At 40.0% G+C, this 14405-nt stretch overlaps 1 protein-coding gene across 1 annotated transcript; it reads right to left on the bottom strand.

The window, feature by feature from the left end:
* Positions 1-60: 60 nt before the first annotated feature.
* On the bottom strand, positions 61-13204 carry ddx24 (DEAD (Asp-Glu-Ala-Asp) box helicase 24). Its single transcript, XM_067366873.1, has 9 exons — positions 13071-13204; positions 11560-12295; positions 8957-9361; positions 6713-6866; positions 5592-6104; positions 4576-4651; positions 4315-4503; positions 1418-1547; positions 61-1331 (listed from the first exon to the last, which is right to left on the bottom strand). The coding sequence occupies exons 1-9, from the start codon at positions 13113-13115 to the stop codon at positions 1105-1107; spliced, it is 2475 nt and encodes an 824-aa protein (XP_067222974.1). The 5' UTR covers positions 13116-13204; the 3' UTR covers positions 61-1104.
* Between the last annotated feature and the right edge of the window lie 1201 nt (positions 13205-14405).

Raw genomic sequence — 14405 nt, 5'->3', positions numbered from 1 at the left:
ACATTCAAGTGTTGATAAAAAAGGCATGAAGTTAGAATAAAACGTGGTTTTGTTTAAAAGCAGAGGGTCTGTTTTTTTTATTGCACGTTCAGATATTCATACATCAAAATATTCTGGGGGTCATGAAACTTCTGTGAAAATGAGCAAAAATGTTGTCAAATTTTTAAAAATGTAAGCAGGGAAAGAGTTAACAGAGTCAACGTGAAACAGTTAAATGTTTCTGATTGGTCCTGCTGTTTGTGAACTTTGAAACTAAACTTTTGCTGAATAAATAAGAGACTGTTAGAGACGCTGTGCATTAAACTCAAAATGTGCATTAAAGAGATTATCAAATGATCCCGTTCACGTTTTTATTATGCAACATAAACTGCTTTATCAGTAATTCATTGTAATCATTTCAGTAGTTATTGTGAAAGGACAGTGTGACGGTTCAGCTGAAACACTGCGTCATTATCAAGGTTTAGTTTGACTAAATACTGAAGCACAAGTTTATGAGCCTCTTCAGCCTTTAACCATCACAGAACAAAGTCAATCAAATGGGTTGGAAATGACATGAGAGTAAAAGACAAAAATGTTTTGAGTGAAACACTTCATCTATTAGTATTGAAGTCTGGATAGGTGAAATGCCCAAAATGAGAAAATCTGTTAGATTTAACAAAACAAAATAGTTAAAACAGAGAAATATTAAGGGAAATAAATGAACAATTTCCCTCAAAGGATCAATAAACTCCATCCATCCAATGATTTAAACTTTGCTTCCCTTTTAAACTGGTCTTACAGGTCAGGAAAGATCTCTAGTTCATCATCATTTATAAACACAATTAGTTCTGTTCACAATATATTTTTAACGGCAGTCATTTACAGATGAACGGATCAGGATCAGTCCACTGAGGTTAGAAACCACTAGACATAAAACACTGACGTTACATCCATTAAATGTGTGCCATAAACAGTGTTTAGACATGGTGTCGTCTCAGACCGTCACTGGAGCGCTGTGTTGTTCACTGCCTGCTTTCTGAAAGTGTTAAGATGTTTTAAATGTCCCATCCTTTGATAACAGTCCATTTCCTCTTTCTTTACAAACGGACCAGCAGGAATCTGGTGTCACCGCTGTTGCGTGCCAGTCTGTCTGCCGCGGCTCACGCTGGCCAGCGCCGTGTCCGCTGTGGAGATGGGCAGCTGAGGCAGGTGTAGTTTACCCATCTGTGTCGGGTACTTGGTCTTCATCTGGTTTCTGAAGACCGGCTGAGAGATCAGGTGCTTCAGCTGCTTCTTCAGGCCTTTCATCAGCCTCTGCTGCTCTCGGTCCTCATCCTCACCTTTACCGCCTCCTGTAATGAACAGACCAAAGGTCACAGGGTGAAAGGTCAAACTGTAAAAACTGCTCATGACACTTCAAAAGCCATAAAGCTCGTACCCATCAGCAGGTCATCGTCCACGTCGATCTCCATGGCCTCGGACGCTTGTCTGACCCAGGAGTTGTGCTGCTGCTCTCGGCTGTGGAAGAACTCCATCTTCTCGATCTTCCTGGCCAGATTCACTCGCTCCTGACGGAGATAAATCAGCTTGTGAAGCCTTGCACTACAACAGCACAAGTGCTCTAAGAATGCTAGAGGTCACATGGGAATTAAAGTCAACATGAAACAGAAATTTTAATCTTTTTCTTCCATATTGTGTAACAGCTTTTGGAACAAGAACAAATGTAGGGTGGAGCTTGATTTTGTCTGTGGGGAATTGAATGGATGGTGATGGAATAAGAGAAGAGAAGAGAAGAGAAGAGAAGAGAAGAGAAGAGAAGAGAAGAGAAGAGAAGAGAAGAGAAGAGAAGAGAAGAGAAGAGAAGAGAAGAGAAGAGAAGAGAAGGTTATTCTGATTCAAGATTACAAGATTAAGCAATACTCCATAAAAAAAATAAATTAAAAAAAAGTCACTTTTGATCTCATGGTGACTTTAAGAATTAAAATGCAAAATACTAGATTGTCTTTGTTAATTATTGTGAAACGGTGCTATTGGACTTCAGATATGCAACTTAGTCACCATGAAATGAAAATGAATAATTCATATTATGGAATATTGCGTTTGTTTCTACACGATTTATCGGTGCACAACATTGTTGTTTAAAATTCATGTTCCTGGGTAATCTTGAATCAGAATATCTTCCTCTCCCTTTTGCAGCATCTCTTCTCTTCTCTAATGATGAGGGCGGGGCAACCTGTCACTCACATAAGATCCACCAATAGCAAACCACAACCATCCAATCAATTCCCCACAGACAAAATCAAGCCCCGCCCCACATTTGTTCTTGTTCCAGAAGCAGGCAAATGGGAACAAAGATGATATTTGGTACAATGGCGGATGCAGAAAGTGGAAGATGGGTGGGCCTCTAAAAGTGTGGGTAGGCTGGAATAATTCACATCACTCCATGTTTTCCAACCGGCTTAATTTAGAAGAAGAAAAGAATAGGGGGTCTCTTCTCAAGCCCCCGCACAAGCTGTGTTTGTGATGTTGAGTTGGGAGAGGCTCAGGCGTGACGTGCGAAAGGGCCGTTTGGAAGGTTGCTTTATTTCTGAAATTCTGCTAGGTGCCACTAGTGTCACAGAAACAACATACTTCAACTTTAAGCACTAAAGCACCGGCTCTAATTGCACAATGCATTCAAATGTGAGCAGCCACCAACAAAACAGGAGAGGGAAAGGGAGGCGCAGGCGCGATTACTTGCAATTTTACAAGACAAAAGCAGAAACAAGTGTCATTTTTGGTCATAGAGATAAGAGTAATGCATCATTTGAAATCTCTACTTTTATATGTGTAAACTCACAATAACAACAAAATGTTGTGCTTTTGTAAAATAATGAAAACAAACATGATGCGCTTTCTGCAGTCTCTGTGCACTTGAATGAGTCATAAAAAAATGAACCGAAACTCAATGTACACTTGCCACACATGAGAAATATATCTATAGAAAGCTGGAAATATCTACTTTTAAAAAAAAAATTAAAATTGAAAAATACTCTCTGCTTGTGTAATCTGTGTGAAAGGTGCATTTCTCTGAATAGGCACGTCCACTATACCGTGGAGTCCGCATCATCACCATCTTTGCAGCAAACACTGTCTCAGAAAACACTAGTTTATTAATAAACAATTAAAATGTCTCCTTGCTAATTTTTCATATCATTATCATTACATAATGCGTGTGCTTGAGCGTGGAAAAGGCTATATTACGCCTACATATATATATATATATATATTAAATGCTCGTTATGGTTTAATATTCTCCTCAGTATATAATTAAGTAATTACATAAATGTAAACGTGCGATTAATTGACTAATGGCTTAAATGAATAACTAACAGTCGACTAGGAAAATCTTTAGTCGGGGGCAGCCCTATGTATGTCCCTGGATCTGACAGGGTGGCCAAGCTGTCAATCTGGGGTGTGTTTCTCAAAAGCATCGTTACCCAACTAACACCGCAAGTTCCGTCGTTACTTACACAGTTCAACGATTTGGTGTTTCTCGAAACCATAGTTCAAATGAACATTGCACCGTAAACTTGTGTGGTTGGAGCGACAGCTCGAGCTGTGGTTAGAAGCATAGTGTCCTGTTTTTATGATGTGGACTTAATAAATCATTATCTTCAGCAAAATAAGCAAAATGACTAAGTACAATGTTTTGTTTAGAATATATACAAATATTTATATATTTTAGTTTGTCAAGATATTTTAAGCATAGTTTTTGAAGATTGCGCATGTGCGTACGTGCTCTAGAACGTCAGTACAAGCATTTGATTTAATCTGGAAATAAAGCAAAATAACTGAGGAAAATGAAAATAAGTCCTCAGATGCCAGGTCAGTAATTTATAGCAAAATTTATTAGCATTAATTTGATATACAAACAGATTCATTTAAAGATGTTGTTAGTCCAACACCTGCGTGACATCATTCACCAACATGGCTGAATGACAAGTTTGCAACAATACGGTTTCGGGAAACAGTCGTGACGAGCTAGCTGATTTGTACAACGATGCATCATATTATGGTAGTGTAGCAGCGAGTTACATCATTGTACAGGAAACCACCCCTAGGTGTGGCCCGGGCCCATCCTTAGATCCGCCCCTGATTTGGTATAATCTCATTCTGCAGACATTTGGCCTGCTCTAGTTTACTTCACTGCAGAAACACCCTGAAGACTGACACGTGTCAAAGCAAGTGTACAATGAGATGTTTTAATTGAGACTCTATTTGCTCCCATGATGACCTCACACGTGTTGCTTTTGTGCATGAGTGTGTGTGTGAGATAACTGCAGCCCAGCGTACTTTAATGGCTGCCATGCACTTCTCCTGCACTGGAAACACGGGCAGATCTTCACTCTTGTCCAGGGTTCTGCAGATCTTCTTGTAGTTCATCAGGTCATCCGGGCCAATCAAGAGCAGACTGAGACCCTCTTTAGTGGCTCGGGCCGTCCGGCCGCTGCGGTGGACGTACGTCTCAGACGTGCGAGGAACCTAAAGGGGTGACAGAAAGATTACGAGACGCTCTGTGATATCAGAGCTCCACAGACGCTGACTGCGCCGTACCTGATAGTGAATCACATGCTGAACGTTGGGAATGTCCAGCCCTCGAGCGGCGACGTCAGTGGTGAGCAGGACACAACTGAGAGAGGAGAAAGAGTTAGTCACACACCCAAACACAAGAGCTGAGTCCCAAACCACACACTGTACACTGTGCACTCAACCATCTAGTGTATGAGGTGTAGAGGTTATTTTGTCTGACTAAAGCTGTGTCCAAAACGCTGGTTTACCAGTTTATTAAAGGGATAGTTCAGCCAAAAATGAAAATGTTGTCATCATTTACACCGTTTTCATAACCATTCAGCCGATCTCCATGTCTCGCGGTACCACTTTTAGCATAGCTTAGCATAGTTCATTGAATCTGATTAGACCGTTAGCATCTCTTTTTGACCAAAGAGTTTTAATATTTCTCCTATTTAAAACTCGACTCTTCTGTAGTTACATCGTGTACTAAGGCTGACGGAAAATGAAAAGTTGGGATTTTCTAGGCTGATATGGCTAGGAGCTATACTCTCATTCCTGTGTAATAATCAAGGATCTTTGCTGCCATACCATGGGTGCAGCAGGCGCAATGATATTACGTAGCGCCTCTCACAAATGTCTCTATGGTTGCAAGGCACGCTCCCTGTGCAAGCAGGGGGTCACAGGTGCTGCGTAATATCATTGCACATGGAACTCTTTGGTCATTTTTGAGCAAAAAATGGAACTCATTGGAACTTATTGGAATCCATTGGAATGGATATCATTGGAACTCTTTGGTCATTTTTGAGCAAGATGCTAACGGTCTAATCAGATTCAATGAAGTATGCTAAACTATGCTAAAAGAGGTACTGCCAGACCCGGAGATTGGCTGAATGGATTTAAAAACGGTAAAACTCAACTGTTTAACTCTAAAACATCAGTGCATCATCTGTGTATTTAAAGTGCAGTATTTCTTGATGGCATGAACACTGTTAACACTCCAGAATGGCAGTAAACGGTGCACAAACAGGTGAAGTGGGACGCTGGGTAATTTCTCTCACCTGTCCTTCTCGGCGAAGCGCTCCAGGTTCTTCAGCCGCTGTTTCTGGTGCATGTTAGCATGCAGAGGCAAAGGACTGCAGTCCAGGATCTGCAGCAGCGCGTTCAGCCTCTTGATGCAGTCGATGCTGTTGGCGAACACCATGCTGCGGCCCGGGTACTGCAGCAGGAAGTAGTACAGGAACAGGTCCTTGTCCTCCTTGGTGCAGTTGATCCGGGTCTCCGTCAGCGTCTCCACCGTGGCTTCCTTGCGTGTCAGGTCGATGACTTTGGGTTTGTCTTTAATGCCCACCTTCTCCATCAGGAGCTGCAGTTTGCTGCGCTGCTCTATCTTCGTGCGCTTCTTCTGCTGTATGCGCAGCGGCAGGCTGTGCACCATGGTCAGCGTGGCCGAGAACACGAACGTCTGCCGCTTGGGGTTGAACTGGGATGTGTTGAGCATCTCCAGCAGATTCTCCAGCTCTGCAAAGTGGCCCTTCTCCACCATGCGGTCGGCCTCGTCGATCACCAGACACCTGATGATGAGGATGAAAGCAACAACAGCTCAGCAATACATCGAATATAAGCCATATTATCTTTGCTGACCATATAAAATACTGTGTATGTCACATTAATGATAAAAGTTTCACTTATGAAGACAGTAAGCCAATCTCACGAGTAGAGGAGCGTCAAAGGTTTCTATTTACAATGACTTTAGAAGGATTGTAACCAATCACAGACATGTCTGTTGAGAACTGAATTTCAGATTAGTCAAAACACACTCACTGATTCTGTTCTACATGCTTAAAATCATTTCTAATAACAATTATAACAATAACAATGTGTAAACAATGTGAATAGGAGATTCATTGAGCAGTATAGACAACTTCACTGATGATAGGCAGTGTTTTGTCAGTGTGAACTCATGCTGAAGTGATTGACAGCTTACTGCTTGCTTTGTTTAGAATGGTTTTATTTCTCATGCTGCTCGATACACACTGCTATGTCTCTGGATTGACAATCTTATTTAACTGCAGGATTAAATCTGTAAATGTTATGATTGATATCTAGAGCAATAATAGTGATATATACATTGAATCTTGTCCAAATGTGTAGTCATATAGTGATATTTGTCTGTTAGTACCGCAGCTGTCGCAGGTTCTGCAGGTGTGCTTGTTTCTCTCTAATCATCTCCCACAGGCGTCCCGGTGTGGCGATGACGATCTCGGGCCGCCGCATCAACATCCGCTGCTGCTTCTGCGCCGCCATCCCACCAACCACGATCGCCGTCTTAATACCTGCTCCACATCATAACACATTATCACATCACATCCAATCATCACATCACAACATTCCATCATCACATCACCTCATCACACCACATCCAGTGGTTCGCACACATAGACTTTACTTGGACGGGCCACCCAGGTATATTAACGGCCGCCCAAGTATATTTGAAGACACATTTTTGCTTTTACCATTTTTATTATCTTATACTTTTGTATCCGTCCGAGATAATGAAACGATCACATAACTAGTGGAAAATCTCCCCTCGCCCTATGCATTTCAGACCTGTTTTGTTCACGTGAGAACTGTCTATTTAGTGTAAAGCGCACTCAGGGCGTTTACAAATCCACTTTTGCTATTTTAACAACGGAAACCCGGTCCGTGCGCCTGGGCGCATTTTTGAAATGGGTTGTCCCTATTCTCTAAATGAGTAATGAGCATAACGTTCAATAAACCAATCAGAGTGTCATCTCCCATTCCCTTTAAGAGCGAGATGCACTCGTGCCATGGTGGATTGCCATGTACATGGCGGAATTTGTTGGCGGAAAAGCTGAACGCTTTTCAAGCAAATAAACCGATCTGCTCGTGCGCAAAGTTAAAGCGGGCTTGCAAATGCAGGCTTTCAAATAGCTCCGCGCGATGAGTCAGTTAATACATATGTGTGTGTATTGGCACGATTATTCAATTAATTAGCCAGTTTCGTTCATCATTATAAGTAGTAATAGGCTGAATTGAAAATAGGTAGCCTAATTCTAATACACGCAATAACTATTCATCATTACATTTTTATATTTATGTAGCCTACACAATAATATTCTTTTACACTGTAATCCTTTTGTTATTAATATTTGGCATGTTTGTGTGATGCGCATCCCTGTGTGTAATAAGCAAAGTCAACGCGCACTGTGGACACGCCCAGAGGCGCAGTTTCTACCAACGCGCTCTAACCAAAAAATATTGCGCCATTGACTTTAGACTTTAGACCAGGTTTGAGTTGGTCTATGGCGCAGTTTATTTTCAGCTCCTTAAAATATCAATGCGCCGGCAATGCGCCTGAACACACCTCTTTTTTAGACATGAGCGCCATAACTGGCGCAAATGCATGTACTAATTTAAGGACGTGGCGCTGAACGGGAAAACGCGAACGGCGCCGGACGCAAACTGGCAAACACACTTGCGCTGCGCCTTGCGTCGGGTGTATTATAGGGCCCATTAAATGGTACAACAAACGTCTTTTAAAATGAAGACTTCTTATATTTTGAAGATGGATAAACATAAATTGCGATACAGCCCACTGATTATTGAACTTCTTTTAAATGTCTTTTCTACCTTTATGGCCATCTGAAAGTGTTAATTATCATGCTGTCAATGCAGACCTTACATCGGATTTCATCAAAAATATCTTAATTTGTGTTCTGAAGATGAACAAAGGTCTTACGGGTATGAAACGAGAGTAATTAATTTTGGGTGAACTAAAATATGTAATGGTAACATATGTAATTAAAGTTAATTTCAATTTAAAAAATAAATAAATAAATAAAAAATCACATAAGTTGTTTGTCACATGTAGTAGAACATTTTTGTGCCGTGGACAGGGGGAGCATTTTCCACCGGGCTACCACGGCAAGTATATTTCAAACCTGTGGGAAGCACTGACATCCCATGCCCACATCATCCCATCCCATCCCATCACCACCACACCACATCCCATCTCCACATCATCACCATATCCCATTACATCACATCACATCCAATCCAATCCAATCCAATCCAATCCATAACATCACCTCCCACCCCTACATCATCACATCCCATCCATCATCACATCGCAGCCCATCCCATCCCAGACACTTTCACCCAAAGCCTGCAAGGTAATTCTGACATTATAGCTGCTTTTATTGCAAATGCTGTGGATATTTCAGCAGTTTGCGTCGTACGTTCAGTTTAACAGAATTAGATCAAAGAGGATTACCTTCATCATTCAACTGAACCGTACAGATGCATTTTGGACACTTTCATTATGTTCATGCTCCTTTAATGCACATCTTTGACTGAATGAGTTTTCTAGCATATAAATATATATAAATGAAGTCACACTGACCTGTGAAGCGAGCCACGGCATCGATGTGGTGTTTGACCTGAACGGCCAGCTCTCTGGTAGGGGTCAGGATCAGGCCGAGCAGCGGCTGCTTCTGCGGTTCATTTTCTGCACAGGCATCCGGTCCAGCTTCATCAGGAGCGTCGCAGTCCTCTCCGTCATCATCCCGCGGCTCATCATCCTCACCGTCATCGTCCCGCAGCTCATCATCCTCACCTTCATCGTCCCGCGGCTCATCGCTGGTCTCTTGCTCAGGACTCGTGTCCTTTGGCAGGTACAGACTCTCCACATGCGGCTCCGCATCATCAGGACTCCTGAGTTCATCCGTCTGCTTGTGACTCGACGCTTCCCTCCATTCCAGAATCATGTGGATCATCGGAATACCGAAACACAAGGTCTTCCCGCTGCCTGCAGTCAGTAAGGACATGAACTGAGAATCAGTGACTGTGAACGACATGATGAACTGCTACGGACTGTGACACGGGTGTGTGGTTGCCTTGTGCTGCCATGTTTGACTTCCAACAAATATGAAAACATGAGAATCGAGATTAAATTTTGCTTTATGATTAGCTGAATTAGACATAGACCTACATGACAAACATAAAGCACTGTTTATCTCATGTCTGTTTTCTGCTGTATTTGCCTTATTGTTTATAATTTGCATGTTTTTTATTGAATGACTTTACTTGTCTACAGTAAATGTTAGAAGGTTTTTTTTTAATTTACATAAATTAGCCCAGTGTCCTGCTATCAACACTGGTATCAAAAATTGTGAAATTTCACTGCCATCTACAATTTTTATAATCGCAGCAACCTTATTTCCAGCAAAATATACTTGATATATAATATCGATACTGTGAAATATAAACATAAAAGGTTTTGGTCATATGTGAAACAAAAAACCAATTTATACTTTACATAAACTCTTGATTCTGTAGTCTTATTAAGGTATTTTTGTTAAGTCAGTAAACTAATGAAGAATAAGAGCTCATGTTGTGCTCAGCTCTGTCAAAATAAAAGTGACACTCAGCAGCACAATGTCCTAATACACACATGAACACATTAAAATCATGCTTTTGTAAATGCTCATTTTGACATAAAAGTAAAAATCGTGCCATACCAAATCATAAATGGGTCATTGACAAAGCTTCAAAAAGTGTTAAAAATCTTTTCAGAAGTAATGTAATGCATTTTTTGAGTCATGAACAGTGTGTTTAAACTTGTTTCAGTTGTTAAATAACATTTCAAAGTGTCTGGCGGTAGCTGCAGCACAAACAAATAGTTGTTGTAACACCTGACATGGAAAGTGTACCAGCCTACCCATACTTGATTAGCAGTTTTTAACCAGTATTTGAGAGAGATCTACAAACCTTTTCACTCTGCCACAAGCATCATTGTCAGCTCATAATAAAAGAGTCATTTTTGCAGATGTGACACTCTGACATTTAAGAATATACAAATTGCTGGACAAATGTTTTTTGTTTAATTATCTCAACAGCTTTAAAACAACTGATATTTATAAAAAGTGTTTATATGAAAGGTTTCAAACCTAAAATAACACCATCATATTTAGTTTTAAATTTTAAAGGGTTAGTTCACCCAAAAATGAAATTTCTGTCATTTATTACTCACCCTCATGTCGTTTCACACTCGTAAGACCTTCATTCATCTTCAGAACACAAATTAAGATATTTTGATTAAATCCGAAACGAGAATACTTTTTTTTGCGACAAAATAAAGACTTTTCAGCAATATAGTGATTGGTGATTTTAAAACACTCTAATCAGTGAATCAGAGCACCAAAGTCATGTGATTTCAGCAGTTTAGCCGTTTGATAGGAGATCCGAGTCGCTGATTCGAAACAAAAGATTCATAATACTCAGAAGCTTAGTGAAGCAGTGTTTTGAAATCGGCACCCATCACTATATCGTTGAAAAGTTATTTTGTTTTTTTGGCGCTCCAAAAATATTCTCGTTGCTTTATCATATTAATATTGAACCACTGTACTCACATGAACTGATTTAAATATGTTTTTAGTACCTTTATGGATCTTGATAGAGGAAATGTCAAATGCTGGCTATGGAGGCCTCACGGAGCAATCAGATTTCATCAACAATATCTTAATTTGTGTTCTGAAGATGAATGAAGGTCTTACGGGTGTGGAACGACATGAGGGTGAGTAATTAATGACATCATTTTCATTTTTGGATTAACAAACCCTTTAAAGAGTTCTCATCTGTTCATGTGCTCGGACAGTTGCACCACCTGACATTTTGGGGATTTAAGATAACAAAACAAAATAATATGTATTATTTAAGTGCATTAAAAACTAATTCAAACTAAATAGGTTTTATAGTATGAAGTGATATATGTCATGAATTTATCAGATTATTTTAACAGGAATTAATGCACTTGGACAGAAAAATATGCACGTCATGTCACTGACCCAATTATGAAATGTTTGACTTCTTTCCTAATTATGCAATAAAATGTCAAAATTATGGTGACATTCTGTGTCAATTTTGACTTTTTAGGTCATAATTAAGCTTTGCCAAGGCATATTTTTTTCCTGGTGTAGCAGGATCAGGATCAGGATGTGGACTCACCGGTCTCGGCCGCTCCCAGCACATCCAGTCGGTCTCTGATGGCCGGCGGGAGCGCCAGTGCCTGGATCGGAGTCGGCGCTGAGAACCCAAGTACACTGAGAGCTTTTAAAACCGGCGCAGGTACAAACAGGTCCTTCCACGCCGACACGTCTGTTCCCGAACCCTCTGGATCCACGACAGCCGCACTGCTCCAGTTCCGGCTCTTCTTCTTAGACTCAGCCGGAGCGTCTGCCTTGCCTGCAAGTGTCTTCTTCTTCTTCTGCTGCTGCTGCTTTTTATTCTTCTTCTTATTATTCTTCTTCTTCTTGGATGTTTTTTGTTGTGTTTCTGGAGTCACATCAGAAGACTCGTCCTGTGAGATCTGATCCTCCAAACCACTGTCTTCCACAGTCTCATCCTGGGATTCCTCACCTTGTTTGTTCTTCTTCTGCCTCTTGTTCTTCTTTTGATCAGGTATTTCTTCAGCGTCCGACTGCAGCTCCTCTTCAGCTTCTATCTCGCTGGCTTTTCTCTTCTTCTTCTTCTTGTCTTTTCGTGATGTTTCTCCCACAGCGACGGCCCTTTCGGGCTCCACCAGGGAATAATCGGTCAGTTCCTCGAAACACACCAGGCCGTCGAGACCCTCTTCCGAGAACAGACCGGGATCCATATTCACCGCCTTCCACTCTCCTCTCACCACGATCCCTCTCTTGGAGGAGATCAGGCGCCCACGGGACTTCTTCACCTTCATCTTCAGCTGGAGAGAGAGAGAGAGATGGAGACAGGAAGGACAGGGATGTAACACGGTACAGTCACGGTAATACCACAGTACCGCCATATGTGTGCATCCGTAGATTTTGTTTTAGTATCTTTATATTTACATGGTAATAAAAAGAGTTACACAAAAACAACATGGCACTATCATAAAATGTTCCACATCATTTTAAGGTGTCCTTGTTTACAGTTTAACTAAACATTTAAGGATTACACTTTATTTTAAGGTGTTCTTGTTACAGTGTACTGAGTAATAATTAATGACATGTAGGCTACTTACTATAGGGTTAGGATTAAGATTAGGGTTAGTTACATGCAATTAATGTATAACATGCCAATTACTATAGAAACCACATGTAACGTGTAACAAGGAGACATATAGTATTATTAATTTAAGCGCTGAGTAATGTTAATAAACAACATATACTTACAGAGTTAGGGTTATTGCAATAGTTGCTAATAATTATGCATAATTTACTGTTATTACTATAGTACGTTCACGTAAAATATGTAACAAGGACACTGTAAAAAAAGCGTTATAAAACTATGCAGAAAACAATGTAATATGATTGTATTTGTTCTTGTAGCGCATTAAGTGTCACTGAATGTTTTCTGACAATCTTCGACTTCAGCAAACTTCAACACTCACATTAGCGTTCACTTCGACACAAACTATTACATTAAACACACATTCTCTGATAAAATGCGATTTGAGTGTTTTACAGCATTCGTTGTAAAGGTAAACAGGTAAATCTTACGTGTATTTGTCTGTGTTTTGTTACGCATCCACTGCTCACACACATGCACAGCACGAGGGCGCCGCCATGATGGAGATGACGTCAGCACGAAACCGCCAATCAGCGAGACTCTCGTCAGCGCGTGTAGGAAGAACCTCAACAAAGTGAAAAAAATACATTTTATATATAATTAATTACATGTATACTTGTAAGATTTACCTGTTTACCTTTAAAACGAATATATATATATATATATATATATATATATATATATATATATATATATATATATATATATATATATATATATATATATCATTGTATTGCATTGCATTATAAATTTTAAAACTACATACTTTTCTGAGGTAAATGTGACATTATGTGAAATTGCTCTCAATCTGTTTTATTGTCCTCTTTCCGCGACTGAAGCAGTGATTGATCGATTATATGCACATCCATTTCAGTAAGTTGTTCTTTATCTTCTCATGTCCATTCATGTTTAGTTAGTGCTGTAACTGGTAAAAAGGAACTGATAGGAAGAGATCAGTTCACATGCTGATGAAATAATGGAGCCATACAAAAAAAAAAAAAAAAAAAAAAAAAAAAAAGATCAAACTGCACATGGTCTTCATCCTGTGTGAATTGACTCATTAACAAAAAAAGTTGTTAGTTCTCTCAGCTTTAAATATTAAGTTGGTTATACTAATCGATCTAAAATTTCACTTTATCCTCTTGTTTGAGTTATTGCAAACTTTTTAAAATCTTAAATAGTTTATATACTATAAAAACAGAGTTTCCCAAACCAAATGTTTATAGTGTTGGTTTTAATGAATCGTTTCCTGGCTATCATTTTTCAGAAAGCCTCACAACTGAGGTAAAAAAAAACTTTTCATGTTTGCAATAACTCTTGCAATAATTCGATATAATGCATGGTCTTCTCTTCACACAAAACTTTATATCAGAACAGGATTGCTCTATGTTATTTTGATTGTGGATTTTAGAGAGAAAAAACTGTCCCACAAAGGTTATTTCGGCGAGTGCTGTATATTGGTTTCATTTCTGTTCAAACGTTGTCTTGTGAAAAACCTCCTGTTGTTTGCTGACACTGTCTGTCCAGGACACAAAAACTGGAGTTTGTTTTGTCTTTTTGCCTTGTCTCACTCTGGGCATGACGGTTGATTGTTGACCACCACTAACTATTTAACGCTGCAGTCTGCGATTTTTCCTCTTTCTCGCCATCTCTTGTTTGAAACCTGCGATTGCAGTCATATGCGGAACAGTTATCTGTACGTGCGTTGTGCCTCGGTACAGCTCGTCAGCGCGGATGAATCTAATGCTTGCTGTCAGTCACCGCAC

The sequence above is a fragment of the Chanodichthys erythropterus genome, chromosome 18, assembly GCF_024489055.1.
Source record: "Chanodichthys erythropterus isolate Z2021 chromosome 18, ASM2448905v1, whole genome shotgun sequence".
In the NCBI taxonomy this organism is placed as follows: domain Eukaryota; kingdom Metazoa; phylum Chordata; class Actinopteri; order Cypriniformes; family Xenocyprididae; genus Chanodichthys; species Chanodichthys erythropterus.
The sequence above is the reverse complement of the archived record's forward strand: the minus strand, read 5'-3'. Positions and strand labels throughout refer to the sequence as shown.

What these genes read in the sequence shown, in the direction of transcription:
- ddx24 (XM_067366873.1), bottom strand. Translation starts at nt 13,115, where the DNA reads ATGTGTGTGAGCAGTGGATGCGTAACAAAACACAGACAAATACAC. An exon ending in AGTGCATGGCAGCCATTAAA is followed by an intron (nt 1,548 to 4,314) that starts GTACGCTGGGCT and finishes TATCTCCGTCAG; the next exon opens with GAGCGAGTGAATCTGGCCAG. An exon ending in GGACGATGACCTGCTGATGG is followed by an intron (nt 1,332 to 1,417) that starts GTACGAGCTTTA and finishes TGTTCATTACAG; the next exon opens with GAGGCGGTAAAGGTGAGGAT.